This window comes from Lactuca serriola, chromosome 6 (genome assembly GCF_051521515.1).
Source record: "Lactuca serriola cultivar US96UC23 chromosome 6, Lser_US96UC23_V15, whole genome shotgun sequence".
In the NCBI taxonomy this organism is placed as follows: Eukaryota; Viridiplantae; Streptophyta; class Magnoliopsida; order Asterales; family Asteraceae; genus Lactuca; species Lactuca serriola.
In genome coordinates, this window is record NC_136413.1 from 55,927,685 (window position 1) to 55,952,434 (window position 24,750).

General features: G+C 37.3%; 2 protein-coding genes and 1 pseudogene across 2 annotated transcripts; 1 reads left to right on the forward strand and 2 right to left on the reverse strand.

Moving 5' to 3' along the window:
- Nucleotides 1-250: 250 nt before the first annotated feature.
- Nucleotides 251-3,921, forward strand: LOC145058495 (poly ADP-ribose polymerase 3). The gene is made up of 12 exons (XM_079006392.1): nucleotides 251-614; nucleotides 704-899; nucleotides 985-1,098; nucleotides 1,193-1,320; nucleotides 1,391-1,565; nucleotides 1,648-2,224; nucleotides 2,298-2,461; nucleotides 2,558-2,767; nucleotides 2,847-2,949; nucleotides 3,043-3,125; nucleotides 3,208-3,534; nucleotides 3,628-3,921. The coding sequence occupies exons 1-12, from the start codon at nucleotides 307-309 to the stop codon at nucleotides 3,721-3,723; spliced, it is 2,481 nt and encodes an 826-aa protein (XP_078862518.1). The 5' UTR covers nucleotides 251-306; the 3' UTR covers nucleotides 3,724-3,921.
- Nucleotides 3,922-4,015: 94 nt separating this feature from the next.
- LOC145058496 (beta-1,6-galactosyltransferase GALT29A pseudogene) lies at nucleotides 4,016-5,259 on the reverse strand (annotated as a pseudogene).
- A 16,534-nt stretch (nucleotides 5,260-21,793) lies between these two features.
- Nucleotides 21,794-24,164, reverse strand: LOC145058807 (S-adenosyl-L-methionine-dependent methyltransferases superfamily protein). The gene is made up of 5 exons (XM_079006697.1): nucleotides 23,835-24,164; nucleotides 23,633-23,739; nucleotides 23,076-23,526; nucleotides 22,796-22,917; nucleotides 21,794-22,311 (listed from the first exon to the last, which is right to left on the reverse strand). Exons 1-5 carry the CDS (start codon nucleotides 24,075-24,077, stop codon nucleotides 22,113-22,115), a joined length of 1,122 nt encoding a protein of 373 aa, XP_078862823.1. The 5' UTR covers nucleotides 24,078-24,164; the 3' UTR covers nucleotides 21,794-22,112.
- Between the last annotated feature and the right edge of the window lie 586 nt (nucleotides 24,165-24,750).

Consider the following 24,750-nt stretch of genomic DNA (forward strand, 5'->3'; position numbering starts at 1 on the left):
TGATGTCGAGAAGGAGTAATGGCAATAACGTCGACTAGAGACTTCGCTTTAATTACCCTCGCTAATGGATTTACCCAAAAACTCAATATCCACTTTTAATAGTAAAAAACAAAACAAAGAGAGAGTAAAAACGGCGGAGACGTGTCACTACAGAAATACAGATGTCAACACAGGGAGAAGGCACATACAGCCTACGTGTCATCACCTCTTTTCTCCACCTCCAAAAAGAACACAATAAATTTAACCCCGCCATTGTTGCTTCAAATCTTATGTTCTTCAAGGAAATCACCATACTCACACACTACCATGAAGGTTGATACAAGATCACAGAATCATCCTCCAGGAGACGAAGAGAAAATCATGACCAGAAAGCAGAAAGCGGAGAAGCAAGAACACGAGCAATCACCAAACAAGAAACCAAAATCAGAGGATAACAACAACAACAACAACAATGGAAATAAGTCGAATAACAAATCTCTAACAGACATTGTCGCTGAGTTTGATAACTTCTGCAAAACCACAAGTCAACATCTCTCGATTAAGCAGATGCGTGAGATCCTCGAAGCTAACAACGCCAATAGTTCAGGCTCAGATGATGCTGTTGTGCCTAGATGGTAAGTTCTAATTTCTCATAGGCATAAACACAAACACTTGGCATGCATTGAGATTTTCATTGTGTATTTGTGTATCTTCACCTCTTCAGTCAAGATATGATGTTCTACGGAGTGTTAAAGGAGTGTCCTATCTGCGGTGGAACACTGCATCACGATGGTCATAATTACATCTGCGAAGGATCATACAGTGAGTGGTCGACATGTACGTATAGCACCAATGACCCTCCCAGAATCGAAGAGCCTATCAAATACCCTGATTTTGTGCAGGATTCCCCCATTTCTGATGTAATTCTCTCTATCTCAGGTTCCTTGATTCTGTTTATGTGTTTTTTTGCTATGAGATCCAAACGATTACATTATTTTTGTATAGTTACTGATGGAGCATCGAGACCCAAAGGGGAAACTGAAGAGGGATATACAGTCAAAAGATAAGCCTTTTGCAGGAATGATCATATCTCTCTCTGGTCGACTCTCTCGCACACATGTATGTAATACATTCTTCTAGTTCTCGCCATTATTGTTCTTCGAGTTTTACAACTTCTACATCCTTTTCTCACTGTTTTCATCGTCTTCTGAAGCAATATTGGAAGACTAAGATCGAAAAACATGGAGGAAAAGTCGCAAATCATGTCATCGGAGTGACGTGTGTAGTCGTGTCATCTTCTGAACGAGATCGAGGAGGATCGTCGAAAGTTGCAGAAGCATTGTTAGTGTGTCTTATCTTATTTCTTTCTCCCTCTCTCATCGGATCTAAAATATTCGAATAAATGAAACAGAGAACGAGGTATAGCAGTGGTACGTGAAGCATGGCTGAACGATAGCATCGAGAAAGACGAACCACAGCCACTGGACGCTTACGACGTCGTTAGCGATCTCGCAGTTGACGGAAAAGAGATCCAATGGGACATGCAGGATCGAAGTCAAGAAGCTCTAGAATCTCTAAACGCCGAAGTAAACGATTCTGATTCTTCATCTTCTTTCCATAACTTCCGTTACCTAGCTTCAATCATCTCTGTTATCCAACTTCTCGCAGATCAAGATGTATGGAAAGAGAGGCGTACACAAGGATAGCAGATTAGACAAAGATGGAGGTGTGATCTTCGAGAAAGACGGAATCATATACAACTGTGCGCTTTCTGTAAGCGATAGAGGAAGAAGAATCAACGAGATCTGCGTGATGCAACTGATAATGGTCCCGGAGAATCGGATCCATTTGTATTACAGAAGAGGGAAAGTCGGAGCAGATCCAAGAGCAGATGAAAGAGTAGAAGAGAAGAAGAACGTCGATGAAGCAATCAAAGAGTTTGCTGAAATTTTCGAGGAGTTAACTGGTAATGAATTTGAGCCATGGGAACGAGAGAAGAAGATTCAGAAAAAGCCGCGAAAGTTTTACCCGATTGACATCGACGATGGTTATGACGTCAGATATGGAGGTCTAGGGTTGCGTCAACTTGGAGCAGCTGCAGCTCACTGCAAGCTTGATCCGTTTGTCGCTAATTTCATGAAAGTGCTTTGTGGTCAAGAGATTTACAGGTATGCGTTAATGGAGATGGGAATTGATGCACCTGATCTTCCTGTCGCCATGCTCACTGATTTCCATATAAAAAAATGTAAGTTTTCACTTTTTCAATTTTAAGTTTTCAATTACTATTCATATTCTGTTAAATAACTCCCTTTTTTCAGGTGAAGAAACTTTACTTGAATTTGTTGAGAAGCTATTCAAGACTATAGAAGGGGAAGAAGACAAACCTAGCGCTGTGTGGTCAGACTTCAGTCAACGATGGTTTACACTGTTGCACTCTACACGACCTTTTATCTTTAGAGATCATCAAGATCTTGCAGACCATGTAAGCAAAATTTAAAATTAAAAAATCCGTCGTTATTTATAGATTCATTCAGTTCTTAATCTGTAAAGTTATGGACTTATTATGGTTATTGTGTAGGGTGCATCTGTGCTTGAAACTGTGAGGGATATAAATGTGGCTTCACGAATTATAGAAGATATGAGTGGATCCACCATTGATGACCCTTTGTTTGATCGATACAAGAAACTCGGTTGCTCAATTTCACCTTTGGAAAAGGAATCAGATGACTACAATATGATTCTTAAATACGTTGAAAAAACCTACGAGCCAGTGAAAGTTGGGGAGATTGTAAGATCCCATTTTCTATATATTCTCTAATGATTGATCCAACGGTTGTAAATTTGTAATCTAATCTAGTAATTTTCAGAGCTATGGGATATCTGTTGAGAATGTGTTTCAAGTGGAAGTAGGTGCAGGACCTTCTTATGATGATATCAAAAAACTCCCAAATAAAGTTCTTCTATGGTGTGGTAAGCAAGAGACTTTCAAATTTCAAATCATTAAAGGGTATTATCGTAATTCTTTAAAGTTATGATCATGATCTTATGGTGTGGTAACTTTAGGGACACGAAGTTCGAATCTATTGAGGCACTTGCATAAAGGATTCTTGCCAGCTGTATGCACACTCCCGGTTTCTGGATACATGGTACGGAACTATACTATTCTGTTTTTTGTTTTGTACTATGTTGTTTTTGTTTGGTACCATGTTGATGTCCTATGGTGTACAGTTTGGTAGGGCGATTGTGTGTTCTGATGCGGCTGCAGAAGCTGCAAGGTATGGGTATACAGCTGTGGATAGGCCAGAAGGGTTTCTAGTTTTGGCTGTGGCTTCTTTGGGGAAGGAAATTACAGAAATAACCTCGGTGCCTGAAGATACGGAGTCTTTAGAGAAGAAAAAAGCAGGAGTGAAGGGTTTAGGAAGGAAGAAAACCAATGAAAAAGAGCATTTTGTTTGGAAGGATGATATCATGGTGCCATGTGGCAGTTTAGTTGAATCCGAGTATAAAGATAGTCCTCTCGAGTATAATGAGTATGCTGTTTATGATCCTAAACAGGTAATAAACTAATAACTGATGACTGGGTTTTAATAGTATGTAATTTTCATCAAGGGTAAAATGGTCATTTGTTCTTTGGTTTTGGGTTTGCAGGTGATGATAAGGTTTTTGGTTGGAGTGAAGTTTGAAGAACAAGATGTTGTGTATGAAGAAGTTGATCCAGCTGATGCTGATGCTCCTGTTGAGTAAAGATGGTTGATGTGGGTAAAGGGGTTTTTTGGTCTTTTCTAGAAGTATAGGAACTTTAGGGGTAGTATGGTCTATTTTGATGTAAAAATCATTGATGTCATTTTGCAATATGTTTGGGCATCATGTAGTAGTACTATACTATCGGCTATATATGTGTTATGTACTTGGTTCTATGAATATATATCTACTCATTGTATATATTTTGGTTTTTACTTCATTTCAATGACTAGAAGTAATTTAATGTCTACATATGTTTATCTCTCTAACAATTAAAATGCTTCATATAGAAATCTAAGAAAAGAAGAGTGGGAATTGGGAATTGAGTAACGTGTGTAAAAGAAGCTCCAATGAGTCGATGACAATGTGTCATCTGTGAATAGTTACAGGAGGGAACTTGAACTTATCTGAAACGAAAGGGATGGCTACAGGGTTGTTGACTAGATCTTCATACAGATCATATTCTGCTTCGTAATCGTGTAAACTAAGTTCTTTTTTCTGATTTGTATGATAATGATGTTTGGCTGAATCTGATTTACCGAATCCGTAGATACTAACTTTGTCGCAGATCCCCAAAGCAAGCATGATGGCTTGCATACCGGAGGAATAATGGAACTCGGATCCTCCATGAACGGAGCTCCATGTCTCCAATGGCTTCCCGATTTGTTTCAAGTACCTTTTGATTGAATAATACTTGATGATTCTTGCACATAGAACGTCAAGCTTTGGATCTGTGATTATCAATGGCGATTTGTGAGATGAATTACAAAGAGCGTAATCGAGAAAATGGACTGGCTGCGACATGTACATCATTATAGGAACTTTCTCGCCGTATGGATGACAAAAACAACCTCCTCTACGTGAACATAAATGGAGAATGTTGCTGTTCATGAATGAGAGACTGGTTTTTGAGCCAACAAATCGTTCATAGCCACCGATTCTAGCATTGTTCAATCGGATCACAAACTCATGGCTATCGATTTCTCCGCCTAGATTACGCTTGAGCAAAATCCCACTGTTACCGACCACCGCGCACGTCCTGTACTTCCGCCTGGATCCCAAACCTCCGGTCATGTTTACAGTCTTCAACACATTGACTATCTCGAACATGACATCAGGATCAAACCGACGGTGGCGCCACCAATCCCGCAAATACCGTCGGAATTTCAACCACAGAGTGTAGAACTCCGGCGACCTGAGATCCATAGGGCCACGCCTAACGGACCTAGAACCAGTATCCAACCGATACCTACCCGCCGACAGAAACGATCGCTGGCGATTGAAGTTATCGCTTCGGAAATCCATGTCCACCAGCTGCTCGACGTTTTGTCTGAGTGACTTCTCAGCTAAATCAACCGCAGCAAACGACAACAAAGCTGAATTAAACACTGAGGGAGCCTTCTCTGTAGCTTCGGTATCGCTAATACTAAGAATGTCTCCAAAAGCGCCGGATACAATGATCCGAAAACACAGAGTTGCAGCGGCGGCAGCAAAGACGAGCAGAACGCTGAACAATGGACGCACTGATCGCTTCATCATCGTTACCTTTATGTAGGTGTGGTCAAAGGCGTTCGTAAACAGATCGAGATCGGAAGAATCTAATCGCCGGCGTCATAGCTTGTAGAGAATGGATTTCAAGTAGATTAAACTTCGTCGATTCTTCTTCATTGATCTTCAATAGGCTTGATGAATTGAGTGATGTTGAAATGCGGATGGGATGTTGAAGGTACGTTATCGGTTGAATCTAGTTGGCATGTGAGTGTATGTGTTTGTGATTGAGATGGGTGATTATTAAATTTCAATCTTTCTTTGGGGAGGTGGATTTCCAAAGAGAAAGTGGGTTAGATATCATGGGAAGGTCCGCTTCCATTTGAATGGTATTATACTATGTTTAGATAGTTTATTAATTTTAAACAAAACTACAAAAATAGTTATTGTGATATTATTATTTTTTGGATTTTGTTTTAAATCTTAGATTCCTGGTTTTAAAAACACTAAATTACGCATCTATATTTTTTTAATGTTTTTTTCTATTCATGTTAATTTTTTACTAATAATAAATCTCTCTCTCTCTTATGAAAATACGCACATTCACCCGTATAGATGCGTACGACCAAAGATTTATCGAGAAATATCACACCTCATCTTTGGAGATTTCAATGAAATACACACAACCCAAGTTTAATTATGTATCAAATTAATATTACCACAATTAACAAAGATGATAGCCATTATGCTATTGTGGGTTTTCTGTTTCTAAGAGAGACTGTCCCTTCACAACCATTGATTGAAGCATTGAAACTTAATCTCATTCAAAATTTGGTACTTGAAGTTGATGCTAAAACCCATATGACTTAAAACTCATCCATCTTCTTCATCTGGATTAATTCATTTAATAGAAAATCCTCATCGATTTATTATAAATAATAAACATGAAATCTAAATTTAAGGAAGGTGGCGATTCGAATGACCCTCTTGAAATCGAGATTCACAACCCCGAACTTTTATATGTACGAGCAAGGGAGCTTTCCCTGTCTACGTCTCATGAGGAGTTTTAGCAACCTTATTTGTTGGAACAAAAATCACGATACGAGCGGTTGTCTCTAAGGCATACCCTGAAGTTCGACTCATCATGGAACGAACAATATCTAATAAGGTTTGATTACGCATTTCAGCCACACCATTGAGTTGTGGTGTTCTGGGAGGAGTCAATTGTGAAACAATTCTGCATTCATAAACATAGTCGTAGAACTTAATACTAAGATACTCACCATCTTTGTCAGATTTGAGCGTCTTTATCTTCCTGTCCACTTGATTCTCGACTTAGTGTTTAAACTTTTTGAACTTTTCAAATGTTTCTGATTTATGTTTGAATAATTAGATATAATCATATCTGTTATAATCATCTGTAAATGTCACATAATATTGATTAGTATCCCTTGTAACAAATATGAATGTCTACATACATCCATATTGATGAGGTCTAGTAATTCCTCACCTCTTTCACATATTTCAGTGAAAGGTGATTTTATCATCTTGCCCAACAGAAATATTCGCATTCATCATATGTTCTTAGATCAAATGATTCCAACACTTCATCCTTTTAGAGTTAGGCGATGTGTTTCTTGTTTATGTGTCCAAGACGACAATGCCACAAACATTCCTTGTCCACACCATTAGACGAATCAATATGAAACACACTATTGCTTAGGTTATTAACACAAGTCACAGTTTCATACACATCATTACAAGGTAAAGCTTTAAACATAAAAAACACCATTATGATAAGCAAAAATGGATCCAATATCATTATCAATGAATATCTAAAACATTGTCTGAACAAAGCATGAAATGAAATAATGTTTTGTGTCATATCTAACATATTACATTAATTCAACAAATTAACCTAACAACACTATCGGGCATAAGTTCATAAGTCCAATCTTGGTAACAGGTGAAAATCACTTATTCCCCATGACTAGGTTCAAGTTTTCATGCTCAATTTCCTCACTTTCTCTTAGCCCTTATAAATCAGAACAAATGTGGAAACCACATTTTGTGTCAAGGACCCAAGAATAAGAAAGTTGTGTGTTATTAACTTGAATAGTGTAAATACCTGAAGATGATGCCTTGATCTTTCTATCTTTCAAGTCTTGCAAGTATTTGGGGAAACTTCTTCTCCAATGACCCTTTTCGTCACAATGGAAGCAAGTGGTCTCCTTAGGATCACTTATCACATGGACATCAAAGTTAGGCTTCGTCTTGGACCCATGATTGGACCCTCCAGCATGGGCCTTCCCTTTCCAGTTGGATTGGGAATGAGACTTCCTCTTTTTCCCTTTACCAGATCCTATGGTCAGGACAGGAGCACTTTTTGCAGAAGAAGCATGCTTTTTCTTCATCCCTGACTCAGTTGTTTGCAACAAGTTGTTCAAATGATAAGTTAGAACTATATGCCATGAATTGGTCATCTCAGAAATCAATAAGATTGATGCATACCTTTAAGGACTAGCTCCCCATGTTAAGAGAGAGGTGCGTGTATATCAACCCAACACCTACGAGGAAGCCAAATATTTAACCTTCATCCTCAAGGAGACTTTAATCCAAAACTCAAAAAGGATCAAGAAGAAGTCCAAAGAACTCAAAAACAAATGGGAAGGAACCATTAATGAAAAATCTAGTCAGCCCTTGTGGAAGGAAAGAGAGGAAAGGAATCCTGGAGAAAGAACACCCACTCCACCAAGGGGATACATGTGAAGACTCCCCTTGTGCAATAGTTGTGGACTTCATCATCTATGCAATTTTGCGGAATTTAGGTGTAACAATTTTCAGTAGACTAAGACACATTGTGAGTGCTTGTAGGAGTCAACCATGGCAGTAAAAGGAAATACCAGAAGTGAGGAAGTTAGAATAAGAAGTTTAGGGAAAAAGTCCCATAAGAAATCTATTGATGTAATGCTTAAAAAAGGATTGGAAACCCTTCAAAATTATATATATATATATATACACGTATATATATATATACACACACACACATATATATATATATATACATATATATATACATATATATACATATATATATATATATATATATACATATATATTTATACTCTCCACAATTGTCGAGACAACTTCTATTCTCAACGCTCTTGGCCTTTTTCTCTCAACATTGACTTTTCGACTAAAAGCATCAGCAACAACATTAGCTTTACCGGGATGGTAAAGTATCTCACAGTTGTAGTCCTTGAGTAACTCTAGCCAGCGTCGTTGCCTCATATTTAACTCTTTCTGATTAAAGAGATATTGGAGACTCTTATGATCAGTGAAAAGTTTACACTTCGTGCCATAGAGGTAATGCCTCCATATTTTCAGAGCGAAAACTACGGCTGCCAACTCCAAATCGTGAGTAGGGTAGTTCTTTTCATGCTCCTTCAACTGTCGAGACGCATATGCGATCACCTTTTCTCTTTGGGTCAAGACACAACCTAATCCAACACCAGACACATCGCTATAGACAGTGAAGTCTTCAACTCCATCGGGTAGAGATAAAATCGGTGCCTCGCATAGCTTCTTCTTTAGCTTCTCGAATGCTTCTTTATGCTTATCACTCCAAGCATAAGTAGCTCCTTTGTGGGTCAAAGTTGTTAATGGGCTAGCGATCGAAGAAAAACCTTGGATAAACCTCCGGTAATATCCGGCTAATCCTAAAAAGCTTCGGATCTCCGTGGGACTTTTTGGTTGTTCCCACTTCATTACAACCTCAATCTTTGTTGGATCGACCATTATCCCTTCCTGGTTGACCACGTGACCCAAGAATTGGACTTCACGAATCCAAAAATCACATTTGGAGAACTTTGCATACAACTTCTCCTTCTTCAAGACTTCTAACACTTCTCGCAAGTGTCTTCCATGCTCCTCTTGGCTTTTCGAGTAAATCAGAATGTCATCTATGAACACTATCACAGATTTATCAAGGAACGGATTACAAACCCTATTCATCAAATCCATGAACGTTGCTGGAGCATTGGTTAGTCCAAATGACATAACCAAGAACTCGTAGTGTCCATATCTAGTTCTAAATGCAGTCTTCTCGATATCTTGCTCTCTTACTTTTAGCTGATGATATCCTGACCTTAGATTGATCTTCGAGAAATAGATCGAACCTTGCAATTGATCAAATAGGTCATCAATCCTCGACAATGGGTATCTATTCTTTATTGTTGCCTTGTTCAGCTTTCTGTAATCGATGCACATTCTCATACTTCCATCTTTCTTCTTCACGAATAACATCGGAGCTCCCCAGGGTGATGAACTAGGTCTAATGAAACCTTTGTCCAATAACTCTTGAAGTTGCATCATCAGCTCCTTCATCTCCGTCGGTGCTAATCGGTACGGTGCTTTTGCAATTGGCGTGGTTCCTGGTAACAAGTCAATACGGAATTCTACTTGTCGATCAGGCGGTAATCCAGGAAGATCTTCGGGAAATACTTCCAGATAATCACACATCACTGGAATACTTTGCATCACCTTTTTTCCTTCTTAGCATCGATCACGAATGCTAAATATGATGTACATCCCTTGGTCAAACACTTTCTGGCTTTCATTAGAGAAATGATTCCAGAATTTACTCTGCGTTTGTCCGCATACACCATAAACTAATCTTTCCCAGGCGGGTTTATTTTAACTATCTTCTTCTTGCATAAAATTTCGGCATCATTGGCGCTAAGCCAATCCATTCCCAGAACGATGTCGAAACCATTAAGTTCGATAGGCAATAATTCCTCGTGAAACTTATTCCCATTAAGGTCGATTAAGATGTTTTTCATACGATGGCTAACAGGTACAAACTTGCCACTAGCAACTTCGACTAATAAGGATTATCTAGTCTATCAATAGGCAAAGCTAGTTTTCTACCAAACTCATGCGAAATAAAGGAGTAGTTGGCTCCAGAATCAAACAAAATTTGTGCAGGTAATTCGTTTACGAGAAAGGTACCTGAAGCGACATCAGTTTCATCTTTCGCAGCCTCAAGTGTCATCTAGAAGGCTCTCGCCTCCGACTTTGGTGGAATGTTGGGCTTAGCTGCCTCCTTCTTCTTCGGACAGTCTTTAAAAATTTGCCCCTCTTCATTACAACCAAAACACATCCTTTTGTTGTTCGGACACTCATTGGCAAAATGCCCAATTTTTCCGCACTTGTAGCAGGTTACATCCTCACTACATTTTCCAAAGTGCTTTTTCTTACACTTATCACACCACTTCGCTTCGCCTCCTTTTCCTCCACCAAAGTTTTTCGAATCAGATTTCGAAAATTTGCTTTTCTTATCGGAACCAGATGTTCCCTCAAACTTTCTCTTCTCACCAACCTCAACCTTGTCGGTGGTTCTCCCCTTAATCATGTTCTCAACAGACTTGGTAGCCCAGATAGCTTCCTCTAGAGTATGTGCCTGACGTACCGGCACCTCGTACGATTCTGTTGAAGCAAACGTCTCCTTTCATCCATCTGACGATACAACATCGTCTGAATCATCAATTGTACATCAGCCATTGTTATCGGCTCAGGTGATGCTGCTACGAGAGGTATTTGCTCAATCACTGGTGGTTGATTCCTGTTTTCATCAGCATTTCCAACTCCACTTCTTGTTCTCACCATTTTTTATCTACACACCGAATAAGGTGAAATTAGATCCTCATTCACGATAGATATTCAAATCATCCTTATCACTCCGAAACGTTTACATGTTAGTTCTAATATCGTAGATGTACGCTTAGAATCCTATACACATAAGGTTTCCAGATCCGGTCGGCAACAGACCATAGATCCGAACAAATAATATCATATATGGCAAAATATAACATTTAGCACATAAAAGCATTTTAGGCAATTTTCCTAAAATAAACTAGTGTTCGTGTCTAAAACATAATAGACACACATCTCAAAATTTCACTTAGCATTTTAAGTTTAAGTCTAGAAATCCTACAAATTCCTAGTTCGCTTAAACTAATGCTCTGATACCAACTGTGACATCCCCAAAATCTCGGCCAGAAAAGACCGGTTTCATTTATGCTTTTTAAACATTTTCAGAGTAAATCCTTTTGATTTGAAAGAGTTGCGGAATTTGTTCCCAAAAACAAAATATGATAAAATAATATCTACCAAAGCATTTCATAAAGAAATGTATTTTCATTATGTAATCAAAACTCGGGATGTCATGTTCCGATACAGACCATAAAGCATAAACGATAACATTACAAGTCATTCAACAAATATATACATATACAGACTTGTAAACAAAATAACTTGATGGTTCATCCATCCTATGCCCTTGCGCCACTACCTGTCATACAAATAAATTGAGTGGGTCAGGCTTGAGAGCCTGGTGAGCATATAGGGTTTTCAACCCACAATAAATAATTATATTTAATTTCCACCAACCAACAATAACCCAATTACTCATTCCCGTTATTCTCACTTTACGTCCCTAAGACAACTAACATAAGGGACCTAGTCTAAGAATATTTCATCGGGGCGACAACACATGCTTCGGGGGTTCCTCAGCAATATAAGTCAAATAAGGCAACCATGAGGGGGATGGAGTACAGCAAATGAACACCCAGGTTCATTAACACCTACAGGTGGCGAACCTGCTAGCGTTCCACATGACTGTCTAGAAAAGTCTGTGGCCGTCATCTAAACTCCGCTAGATGACTGAATCAAAAACAACATCGAGGCCCCTCATCTGTTTATCACACAACTATCTACCCATGTTCTACCCGACATATTAGTAAATAAAAATATATATTTTTATACATAGTTTAAAACCTGTATAGCATTCTCATTCAATACATATTCCACATAACAGATGAGGCACACCCACATAACACGTATTTCATAGAGAATAAATCAGATCTATGAGATAGAAGAAAGTGAATATACATTCACACATATAACAACAAAATATACACATAACACGTATTTTATATAAAATACTTCATAATTATGCGTTATAAGAAGGTAACTACACACTCACTTGATCAGAAGATGATCAGACAGCACTACGGCTTGTAGAAGTAGTATTCTTCGGCAGATCTGGAAGATCTCCACAAAAATCGAACTCCTCGTGGGCAGAGCTTCGGCTCGGGAATCGCACTTCTCGGGATCTCGGGAGCGTAAAACTTCCTTCTTAACTTGGATATGAGATCCGGGGTGTCGGGATGGCTTCGGGGGTTTACACGCAGAGCTTCGGCACGAAAAAGAGAAGAAATGAGCAAGAATGCCCGGAACCCTCGCATCCTATTTATAGGAGGCTGAGGCCTCGCAGTACACTGGGCGTACAGCCTTACGCGGGGCGTACGCCTCCGAAATCGTCACTGCATGCGTCATCCGAAGAACTCGAGTGCGAGGTGTGTCATGCTTCGCTGTACGCTGGGCGTACTTCGGATAAGTCCGGTGACTCCTCTTCGGATAATATCGGACATAATAAATAAATTTAAATATTAATTATTTAATAAACTTTGAAAATTCATATCTTCGTCATACGAACTCCGTTTTCGACGTTCATTATATCCACGCGTAGGTGAGACTACGCTCTACAACTTTCGTTTAGACTCCGTCGGCTAATTTTTGACTTTATTTTTTTTATTATTTATTTTTAGTAGTCCCGGACAGGAAAACTTTGTTATAAATTCATAACTTCTTCGTCCGACGTCCGTTCTCGCCTAACTTTTCATCGTTTCGCTACTAACAACGAGATCTTCGATTCTCGTTTAGATTGTTTCGGCTATAAACCGATCGATCTCAAATCGAGTATTTCGGGCTGCATACCGCTAAGTCGAAACTTCAGAAATTCATAACTTCTATATATATTCGGAAACCTCGTTTCGGCCACTACAACTTTATGCAAAGATATCAGGCTTATCTCATACTTTAATTTTGACACTTAATTTATTCTTAATTCATTAAATTATAATAATTAAGTAAATAAACACATAATTCACATCATTCACATAATACTCAAATATTTCATCATTAATACTTCAAAAGAGTTACAAGGGTTAACCTAAACTATTACATCAACGAAAATGTCTAGCCTGGAAACGCGGGCGTTACATTATATGGCCTCCACTCCAACCTTCATCACCTCCAAACCCTGTTTACGAAACCCTAATCGACTTTTGAGTGCTCTTGAGCTATTTTGTGCCATTTTGTGATTTGAAGCTTGGAGAATGAAGGAAAGGCTTGGAGATTCAAGAAAAAGACAGTAGATCCAAAGCTTGGGTTGCATTTCCAGCTTGTTTGAGGTATAAAGCTTAAACCTTGGCTTTCCATCACGTAGATCTTCTTTAGAGCTTGTATATTGTCATTTTTGGGCCATTTCCAAGTCACTTTCGAGATTTGAGTGCATATTATAGTGATGACTTCAGGGAACATTTGAGCTCAGAAAGCTTGAAGTTGCCACCTATATTAATCTATGGCCTTATCCCATGCATTATAACTCCTTTATGGCTTAGTTTGGTTCTAGCTTCATAACGCCCATGCATGCACACAAAGTTTGTAACTTTATGTGTTATATCGACCTTAGGAGGTCAGATCTATGCTTTGGATGCAATAAGCCTGACTGAAATCGTCTGGATAGAATTGGACTTTGGGGGACTCGATGAGTCTTTCTTAGGACTCGGTGATTCAGGTCAGGTTTCCCCAACCTTTTCTGTTTCTGAATAATCTGGCTGAGTCTAGAAGAGGACTCAACAATATGGATGTAATTATGGACTTGAAGATCAAAGAAATCGATGAGTTCAAGGATGAACTCGGCGAGTTGAAAGCAAATGTCCTGACTGTTATGAAGAAGAACTCGGTGAGTCAAGAGCTAAACGTCCCAACTGATATGAAGCAGGAACCGACGAGTTCAAGGAGGAACTCGGCGAGTCATGAGGAAAAGGTCCTGATTCTGTATGAAGGAGAACTCGGCGAGTTAGGAGAAAAAGTCCCGACTATGTGGGAGGGAATTCAACGAGTTCTTGAATGACTCGATGAGTAGGATCGAAGTTCCAGAATTTTGTGGAATATCGAACTCGACGATTTGGTAGACCAACTCGGCGAGTTGAGTCAGCCAGATGTTGACTTTGACCAGGGTGTTGACCTTGAATTTGACTTTGACCTGAGTTGACCCTTGAAAGGGTTATGAGTATAAAAGGGTAATTAAGGAAGATTGTTATGTGTAGGAGCTTGAGAGGAGTTGATCCTAGCACCGAGGACAGTTCAGCTACTACACGATATAGAGGTGACTTACCTTCCAGTAGAAGTAAGTATAAGGCCATAATGTTGGCCCACTAGTAGGAGTGATTGTGGATGATTGTCTTCGTTATAATTGTCTGGTTTGCCACTATCTGTATGTTTTATGTGTTAGTATGATATGATGTTATATGATAGTGGTAGTAAGGGGAATAGTCCCCATATCCGGTCGATAGGGCCAAGAGGTAGGTCACGCACCCCAGTATGCCTCACAGTATGATTATGTTATGTTTTTATGTGGTAGTAGTAGGGGTGAAATAGTCCCCGTAACCGGTTTGAGATAAACCGGAGGGGTAGGTCGGACACCCCGGTATGTCTGACAAGGGTAGGTTAGGCACCCCGGTATGCCTAACAAGGGTAGTTTGAGCACCCCGGTATGCTCAGCAGAGTAGGTCAGACACCCAGATATGCCTGACAGTATGTTTATATTATGATATGTGGTATGATGGGGAACTCACTAAGCTTTGTGCTTATAATTTTCAGTTTTGTTTTCAGGTACCTCTTCATCGAAGGGGAAGAAGCCGACATGGTAGCAGCGCATCACAAACACACATGATTTCCGCATTATGAGATTCTTGGGATTGTACTCTGACATTATTACTATTGTATAATATGGTTGAGACATGTGATCTATGGTTTTTATGAAATGAGATAACTTGATGATGTTTTTCTGTAAATTGTTTTATGAATCGTTATATCAAAAATGGAATTTTTGGTCTTGAAAAATGGGATGTTAAAATATATATATATATACTTTTGAGTACAAGTAAGAATAGTCAGATAAACATAGAAATCCTTCTAGAAATTCATGTCAATATTAAAGTAAAAGGTTTAGGTTTCCTAATGGTGTAAAATAAGGATAAATCAAACAGACTATTAAAAGACTAATATTGGATTTTAAAGTTAAAGAATTAGAAGTAGAAAACACACAAAGGAAAGATGATTAGGAACGAGAGATCACAAAAATAAGAAATTAGTCTCCCCTAATAAGAACACCCTAAGGGCTTAATTTCTGGATGAAATTCCTAAAACAGGGGGAGAATGTGACAACTAGGAAATTTTTGTCAACAACCATCACTAGAGATTAACATCGATAAATAATAACAATAGATTTTTTCATATTTCGTAAAAATATAATCAGATATGTTATGATTTATAAGTAAGAAAAAGGTTAATAAGGTCGAAAATGAGTGACCAATGTGTTATATCGCTAATAATAATGGTCAGTGTATTTGGATGGTACACAACAAAGTTACCCCAAAGATGTAAACGTTGTGAAACTCTGAATCCGATTGGCTCGGAGTTATGATTTTGTAAAAAGTAAAAATCAATCACGTTATTAATGTAATCAACGTCAAAATAATATAAAGAAATCAGTTGTGTTTTGGCTAACGTGATTAAAAGGAAAATTGTAGTATTCCGAGAGGTAAGAACTTAGAAAAGAAAAAGGTCAAGAAAGGAGTCCGTCTAAAGAAGATACAATTTTTGGAAAAATATAAAATACAAGTTGAAAGTAAATGTTAAAATTTTACAATGCAACCTTAAGAAAAGTTGTAGTACTAGTAGACAGTTATACAAAGATATAAAGAGGGTAAGAAACAAGATTCATATAAGGATAATATGATTTTTTATAGAAAATTAAGTGTTGCATGCCAAGTGCACGTCATGCCCGACGCGCACGTTTGACACCCGGATTCGTCAAGATTGGAGAGATGTGTACCATCATAAGAGTGACATGTGGCAAGCCTTGGATGGAGCCACGAGTCAAGTGCACGACACACATAAAGTGCGTCGGGCACATATGTGCTATAATTAGAGATGCTCATCTTCTGAATTCTCCACACCCAAAAATCTCTCTCTTTCTCTTGATCTATCTTAAAAATCCTTTCAATGGCGCAAAGGAAATACTCTCCCAAAAATCTCTCTTTCTGAAATCTCTCTCTTTCTCTCCCAAAAATCTCTCTTTCTGAAATCGAAAGGAAATACTTGGCCTCGCTACTAGGGTAAGTTCACGACCCCATTTTACTATTTTCAAAGTTTTAGGGGGTGGGGGAATAAATGCTTATCATACTGCTATATATCTATATATATATATATATATATATATATATATATATATATATATAAAGCATGAAACCTTAAGATAATGTAACCATAACCATAGATACTCTACTTAGTTATAAGCTATGAGATTATACCTAAGAGTTATGATGTCTGATACTCTAGGAAAAGATTTTACCTAAATGTTATACAGCCCAATTTCCAATGATAACATAGTACCTAGAAGTAATGTTATAATATAGTACCTAGAAGTAATGTTGGTCAATTCTTCACACCCAAAAATCTATCTCTTTGTCTTGATATATCTTAAAAATCCTTTCAATGGCGCGAAGGAAATACTCTTTCTGAAATCTCTCTTTCTCTCCCAAAAATCTCTCTCTTTCTTTCACAAAAATCTCTCTTTTTGAAATCGAAAGGAAATACTTGACCTCGCTACTAGGGTAAGTTCACGACCCCATTTTACTATTTTCAAAGTTTTAGAGGAGGGGGGAATACATGCTTATCGTACTGCTTTATATATATATATATATATATATATATATATATATATATATATATATATATATATATATATATATAAGTCATGAAACTTTAAGATAATGTAACCATAACCATAGATACTCTACTTAGTTGTAAGTTATGAGATTATACCTAAGAGTTATGATGCCCGATACTCTAGGAAAAGATTTTACCTAGATGTTATACTGGCCAGTTTCCAAGTATAACATAGTATCTATAAGTAATGTTGGTCAATTTTTAGGGATATACATTGTACCTAGTCGTTACTTTGCTCAAATATCATGTTTTCAAATCAACCATAATTAGGGTGTGTGTGTGTATATATATATATATACACACACACACACACACAAAGACAAATATAATTATGAGTTCTATAGACCATAATTATCAAATATAAATTAAAGAAACTATATAGTGATAATTATAAGAGTTATTAAATAAAAAGGTTAAAGAAAACATAAAAAAAACCTAAGGTTAAATGTGTTAGTGAGTTTTATTATTCATCCAATATCTTTGATTAAATTCGGCTATCCCGAACCTATAATCATTTAGTGAGAGCTAGAAAGTTGTGTACAGATCTATACAAGGCTAACACCCCCACCTGTGATTGCTAGCTACAATCCTGGATAACTTTCTTTATATAAAGGTATTATTATTCGACGTCCAGTGAAGCGTTGTGCTGGAAAATTATTAGTCCACATCGTAGATTATGGGGGCTCATGGTAATGCAAAACGAAAATCGTAAGTGGTCAACTACCTAGATGGACGCCTTCGAGTAGTTGAAAATTATAATTAGGATCAATAAAACATCCTAAAATATATTATAATAAATTAGGATCGATAAGATAACCTATAAAGTGTTTAAGTTAGGATTAGGTAAAACATCCTAAAGAGAAAAGAAGAAAATATAGAATATAAAACTTCATAACATACGAAAGATTTATAAGTTTCAAGATAAAAAGAAACATTGGAAGCTACAATATAATAAACTTAGGAAACAAGGAATGTAAGAAAGATGAACATAGTCATTACAAAGATTCCTAAAAGTTTTCAAAATGATTTTATTAGGTATTTATTTAAACTTGTGATCTCACCAACATCAAGTTGATGTTTTGAAAATCATATGTATTTCTAGGAATAAGAAGAAATCAACGCAAGGAAGGACAAGCAGCTGGAAGATATATAGGTTTCTTTTATTTATCACATGTCATAGACATCATTATTAATAAAAGGTATTTATAGTTTGTGCCCTATGATTTGGATAATCTATGTATCCGACGGCACCCCTCGGCGCTTCCGCCGACGACCGGGGGAGGTGTGACAACATGCCTCACATCATCAACTTCGCAATTGAGAGCATTATCTCTCTACGTATGTTGTCTCATAGCCCATGCAGATCACCATTTATTTCATCCCTAATATGGATATTCTATGGTTGGGCTCTATTTGAGCCATTCTCTTCGTTGTGACGATGATCATTGAAAGACCAGCTATGTCGGGGAGAAGACACAGACGACATTTTGACATGATTAGGGTAGAAAATCTTGTGAGGAACTAGGGTAACAAAGCATGTGGGTATGATCATTTTAGGGCACAAAGTGTTATTTTATAGGGAGGTGGCAAATGAACAGTCGGATGTGTGGGGGTTAAGACCGCAGAATCAAATAGACATTGTTTGCTCCAAATCAACGTTGGTGTGGCTTTAAGTGTTGATGTGTCACTATTAACCGGCTAAAATAAGTTGGGTGACTAAAAATACGAGTCAATAAGAAGTTTATTCCTTCATAAATTGAGTTAATGTGTCTTTTCCCTTTTTCTTAATATTTGGATGAAAATAGGTTGCATTTTTCTAAAGTCAAAAAGTCCTAATAAGATTCTCATAAAATATAAAGGCTTTAATGCACTAAAAAATAATATAATAATTTTTTAAGAATTAGATAAAAAGCGTCGGAGCCGGATGGCTTCACTTTCAACTTTATTAAGCACTTCCGACATTTGATGCAAGACGATGGTATGCGTATCATTAAACATTTTGAAGAGTTTTGATATCTTTCTCGTGGAAGTAATTCTTCTCTCATTTCGTTGCTGCCCAAAGGGAATGATCATTTATCTCTTAACGAGTTTTGACCTATTAGTCTCATTGGTTGCATTTATAAGATTCTTACTAAAGTTCTTGCATCTAGAATCAAGCGTGTCATTGGGTCGGTCGTTGATGAGGTTCAAACGTCGTTTATCGGAGGCCGCAACATACTGGATGGTCCCATGATAATCAATGAAGTTTGTAATCAGTCAAAAAAGACTAAAAATAATCTATTATTCTTTAAAGTAGATTTCAACAAAGCTTTTGATTCCTTAAATTGGAATTATTTGGATTCGGTTATGATGTACATTGGTTTTGGGGCCAAATGGTTGTTTTGAATTCGGGGGGCCTCTCTTCTTCGCGGGCCTCGGTGCTTATCAACAAATCTACAACAAAAGAATTCTCTATCTCTAAAAGAGCCAGACAAGGAGATCCTCTTTCTCCCTTTTGTTTATCTTAGCGATGGAAGGTTTAAAAATGGTCATGAAATCTGCTTGCCAAAAATCTCTATTCTAAAGTGTTTCGATTCCAAATAATTGGCCATCTATTTCTCATCTTTTATATGCTGATGACATGTTTTTTTAGGGAAGTGGATGAATTCTAATTTCATCAATTTGGCTCGAATCCTGAGATGATGTCATGCTTCTTCAGGTCTTAAGTTGAATTTTCATAAGCCGCGGGTGTATGGCATTGGTGTCTCGAATAAAGAGGTGGCGAGATGTGCTCGTATTTTGGGGTACGATACGGAATCTTTACATTTTAAATATTTGGGGGTCCAGGTAGAAGCTAACATGTCCTTAAAAAAAAGAACTGTCAGTCTGTCATCAAGAAAATGCAAAGTAGGCTCTCCATTTGGAAAGCTCGAAATTTGTCGTTTGGTGGTAGATTGACTTTAGTCAAATTGGTTCTTGGTAATCTTCATTATTTTTCCATCTTTAAAGCTCCAAATTCGGTTATTGATTTTCTTGAGAAAATTAGAAAGCGGTTTATATAGGGAGGTATCGATGACGAAAATAAAATTAATTGGGTAGCATGGAAAGTTCTGTTAGGCCCCAAAGATAAAGGTGGGCTTGGAGTTGGCTCCATCTCGTCTCTTAACATGGCTCCATGGGGGGCTTTGAAGGGGGAAGTGGGCAGCTGCACAGGGCCAATTTTTTTCATTATATATTTTTATTTAAAAATTAAAAATTATAATAAAGATAGGGGCCTTTTTCTTTTTGTTCGTCCTGAGTCTTTAAGAATATTTAATTTTTGGCTCTCTTGGTTAAATGGTTATGTAGATTCAAAATGAAGTATTCCAAATGAAGTATTCCAATGTTTGGTGTAAGGTTGTGAGCAAGATCCATAACTGTTACAGAAAACCACTTCACTCCCTTGGTAAAAAAAAACTTTGTCTGGTACTTGGTTTAAAATTATCAATGTGGTTTGTGATTTACAAGATATGGGAATCGAGTGGTCTTCTTTATTTGATATCAAAGTTAATTCGGGTTCTAATACGTCATTCTGGTTGGAGAACCGGAGTGGTGAAGGAGTTTTTGCCTCTCGTTTCCCTAATATCTTCGAGTTCGGTAAAAGGAAGTCTTGTTTCATTAACGAAAGGGTGGGGCCTAATAAGTTTTCTTGGGTTTGGAAAGAATCCCCCGACAACCTTCAGGAGAGGAGAGGCTGGAACTTGATTCTCTTCGCAGGATAATTTATCAGATTCTAATTTCTACTGGTCATGACAAGTGGTTTTTTAAACTCTCTTCCGATGAGATTTTTTATGTTAGCGACCTCGGGGCTCTCATTGATTCGGTATTAACTGTTCCTGTTTCAAATCCTACTATTTGGTTTCATTTAGATCCTCTGAAACTGATTGATTGGATTCATGTGGCGTGCTTGTATGGATTGGAATCCGACTGCTATGACTCTGTCGCATCGTGGCATTGCTCAGCCTTCTTCGCTTTGTCATTTATGTTCTAATGGTTCGGATGAGACTAACCCTTCCGAGCAAGGTGCCCTTTTTCTAAGGAAGCGTTGGAGTGGGTGTTAAAATAGTGCGATATTCCACTTATTCATTTTCGTCGGTGGTCAATTTCATGACGTTTGCTGGGAACCGGGGAAATTGCCCCAAAAAAGGAAAATTTTACTGACTATTTTTTACGGGTTTTTGTGGTGTGTTTGGAAAGTGAGAAACAACAAACTATTCAACAAAATTCATGTTATGACGATAAAAACAACGGATAATGTTATTACTTTAGTGCATATTTGGGTTAAAAATAAAAGGAATTTTGGTGATTACAAGTGGACGGATAGGTATTGTTCGTCTTTCAACATTTTGTAATTGGCTGTGTTGTTTTTGTTTTCTTTTTGCTATGCCTTGTTCTTTATAGGCCGGTTTTATAAAATTCCGTTCCAAAAAGGAAAGATAAAAATACATTTAAATCTTTTCTAAGGTTTGCCCATTATAATTTAAAAAAATAAAAATTGAAACACAAATAAACGTCAAATACAATGTTGTTAAAATGTCAAAATTGCTCGTCTTGCAAGAAACACATCTCAAAAGTCAAATGGGCCGGTTTCAACTAGAAATAGGCTCCATCTTCAATAAAGCGAAAGGTGTATTACACGTAGCCATAAAGATTCAACTTTGACTCCATGGTCAAACATGGTAATTATCATCATCAAAATTCAAAATTACATAACATTCTTACAATTAAATAAACTCAACCATGGTGTCGAAGTTCCTGACAAATAGCAACTCAACAAATGAATATTACTTTAACTTTGTCACAATATCCTAATCATTAATCATACGATAAATGCCAAACTTTGACCTCAAAAATCAAAGTCTATGTTTTTGATGGATCTATTAATGTTTTAACAAATCCACCATGTTAATCAAGTACATAACATCTAAAGAATCCAAAGAAACCATCTTTTTAATCATCAATCACTATGAAACCCCAACAATATAAGCATTCCATGAATCTTTTTGTTGAAAACTTGTAACTTCTTCATATTTGACATCTTTACCCCCACCAAATCCTTCAATACTTTTGATGTTCTCACTATCTGGCATTTGACGGATCCAAAAATGAATAGACCTAAATCCGGCTTCTTCCATACAATCTTTAATCTCCGGTAACGACCACCTGATATATATGTCAGACTATTAGTCAAATGTCTAAAATACCCTCATCAATGATCAAAAGTCATCAAGCTTTTGTGACGACTGCCGAAGGACAAAATGGTAATCTTGTAACAAAACCTTTGCTTGAAAGGAAATCTTGTTTTTTTTTTTACTTGGGAAAGTTTATTAAATGAGAAAATCACAAAAATAACATAAAGAATGAGCATTTAACAAAATGCCTTTTTGGTGTTTTACACAAATGCCCACATGTGAAATCACTTTTACACAAATCAGCAAAATGACTATTTGACTTTTTGTGGTGGGACCATTAAAAAAGACATTTTGCGTGATTTCACAGTGGGCCCATGTGAGGAGTCTGTAAAAGACTAAAAGGTCAAAAAGATGTCATTTTGTTAAAAAAAACGCCATACACATGGTCATTTTAGTGATTTTTCTATAAATAAACGGTAGCGTTTTTATAAATTGCATAAAGTAACGATCTTTACAATCTCCAGCTGTACGAAAAAGCATGACGAAGCTTCTTCTTTTGATGCTTTTGCAGAGTAAAATGGAGACTTATCCGTGTTTTCCTTTGAATAATATCAAACCCAGCTTGCTCCCAAGTATACTGAAAACATATTAATATTAATCTATGCAAAATAACCAAAAAACGACATGAAAGTAAGATGAAATTATCAAGAATTATAGTTTTGGTACAAAAAACATGTAACAACTGAAAAATATCAAATAGTTGATGAAATATATGTAATTAATTAAAGAAATTACCGTAAAATTTGGGAATTTTCTTTGCATCCTAAGTTCACATTCGGATGATGTGCCTCCATAAAGATCCATCACAAAAATTCCACCTTTTTTAGACAAACAACTAAGGGCATTTTTGAAATAAGAAACCAATTCTTGACGACTATGGAGGCAGCAACAACTGTAGTTGAAAGCACATACAATGTCCCTAGGTGGAAGTTTTTCAGAATTAGCCACAGATTCAATCCCATTTTCATCATCTTCAAGTGTTACATTATGCATCGTGTTTTGAAAACTGGATTTCACTACTTTAGCTTCGTGAGGTTGCAACACATTCCCATGGTAAAGAACGATTCTTGAGGACAAATCAGCTCCGACTTTGTTCACATTGTTCTCCATACACCAATCAAGAGCCTCCACGTCCAAATCCAAACCTACGGCTGTTCTTCTTGAATCACTCCGAAGCCATTCTGTACTGTAATTCAATTCATCGAAAGATTAGGGTTTTTTTTATCTATTTAACAAAAAATGCAATCAAACTTGAACCATAGATTCATTCATTCACAGATTCATCGAAGTACCTGAGAAGAGCAGTGCCGCAGAAGTCTTCTTGAAGATGGAGGGGTGCCCTGCCACCAACGTATGTCAAAAAGAACTTCTGGAGATAACTAATGTCTCCTTTAGGCGACTGTAACAAAAATTGAAGAACACTCAATGAATTCCCCCATTAAAATCAAGTAAAATGCTGATGAAATTGAGGGTTTTGTTTAAGGCTATTTGTACCTGTACTGATTGTTGATATAGTGAGAACTTCGAAGGGAGGCTATTGTCGTCATCTGGTGATGGGTTTTGGTCGTTTTTGTCGTCTGATTCTGATTCTTCGTCGGAGAGAGTGAGATTAGGATCGGATTGAGAAGAAGGGGCTGCATTATTTGAGGGGTAAGTTTGTTGTTCGTCGTCTTCGAGGTAGTAAGATGCGGACCTCTGAATACGTTGGTTTTTTTGCTTCTTCCCAGTCTTCCCCATTTTCGGGTTTCTTCTTGCAGGGGATTTCAGTAGGCGGCTGTGAAATTGGATTACGATTACTGTTCTTTTGTTTTTGCACTTTTTAATTTTCCCCCTTTCATTTGTGTGGTATTTTCGGTTGTTACCTGAAATAGAAGGAAAGTGATCAATTTCATTTCTCTATAATTCTTTTCTTTAATAAAACTTGAAAACGTCAATTTCTTTTACTTTCTTCTCATTTCAATTCATTTACGTTCTTTTCTCTCCTTAAGTTGAACTCGGAAACGGGGTCTAAGGGCTCAAGGAAGTGAAGAGGAACTAGAGGGTTGTTGATGTGGTGACTAAGTCGTCTTGAATTGTAATGGGTACAATGGACCTGTACCGACGAGAACAAAATTTGTTAGATTCAATAGACAAACTGGCAGGATGCACGATATCTATCCACCATAACGTCTTATTCCCAAGTTCGACTTAAAGAGAGACATTGATGGATATAGTGAGAAAATGAGAGATGTCAAAAAAAAAATTGTGTTCTCGAATTTCATTAATAGAAGGAAAATGAAGGGAATGAAAGTATTTTGGAGACATATTTTCCATCCAAAATTTCCTCTAAATTTGGAAGGATTTAGGAAGAAAGTGAGAGGAAGGAAAATCCTGAAGTTTTTTTTTTTTTTTTATTCCTCTTAACTTGGGA

Bases quoted from the DNA above. Each gene is read 5' to 3' on its own strand.
- LOC145058495 (XM_079006392.1), top strand. From the start codon at position 307: ATGAAGGTTGATACAAGATCACAGAATCATCCTCCAGGAGACGAAGAG. The intron at 1,099-1,192 runs GTATGTAATACA...CGTCTTCTGAAG, and splicing joins GTCGACTCTCTCGCACACAT to CAATATTGGAAGACTAAGAT. The intron at 3,126-3,207 runs GTACGGAACTAT...TATGGTGTACAG, and splicing joins TCCCGGTTTCTGGATACATG to TTTGGTAGGGCGATTGTGTG.
- LOC145058807 (XM_079006697.1), bottom strand. From the start codon at position 24,077: ATGGGGAAGACTGGGAAGAAGCAAAAAAACCAACGTATTCAGAGGTCC. The intron at 23,740-23,834 runs GTACAAATAGCC...TTTTTGTTACAG, and splicing joins TATATCAACAATCAGTACAG to TCGCCTAAAGGAGACATTAG. The intron at 23,527-23,632 runs GTACTTCGATGA...ATTGAATTACAG, and splicing joins TGCGGCACTGCTCTTCTCAG to TACAGAATGGCTTCGGAGTG.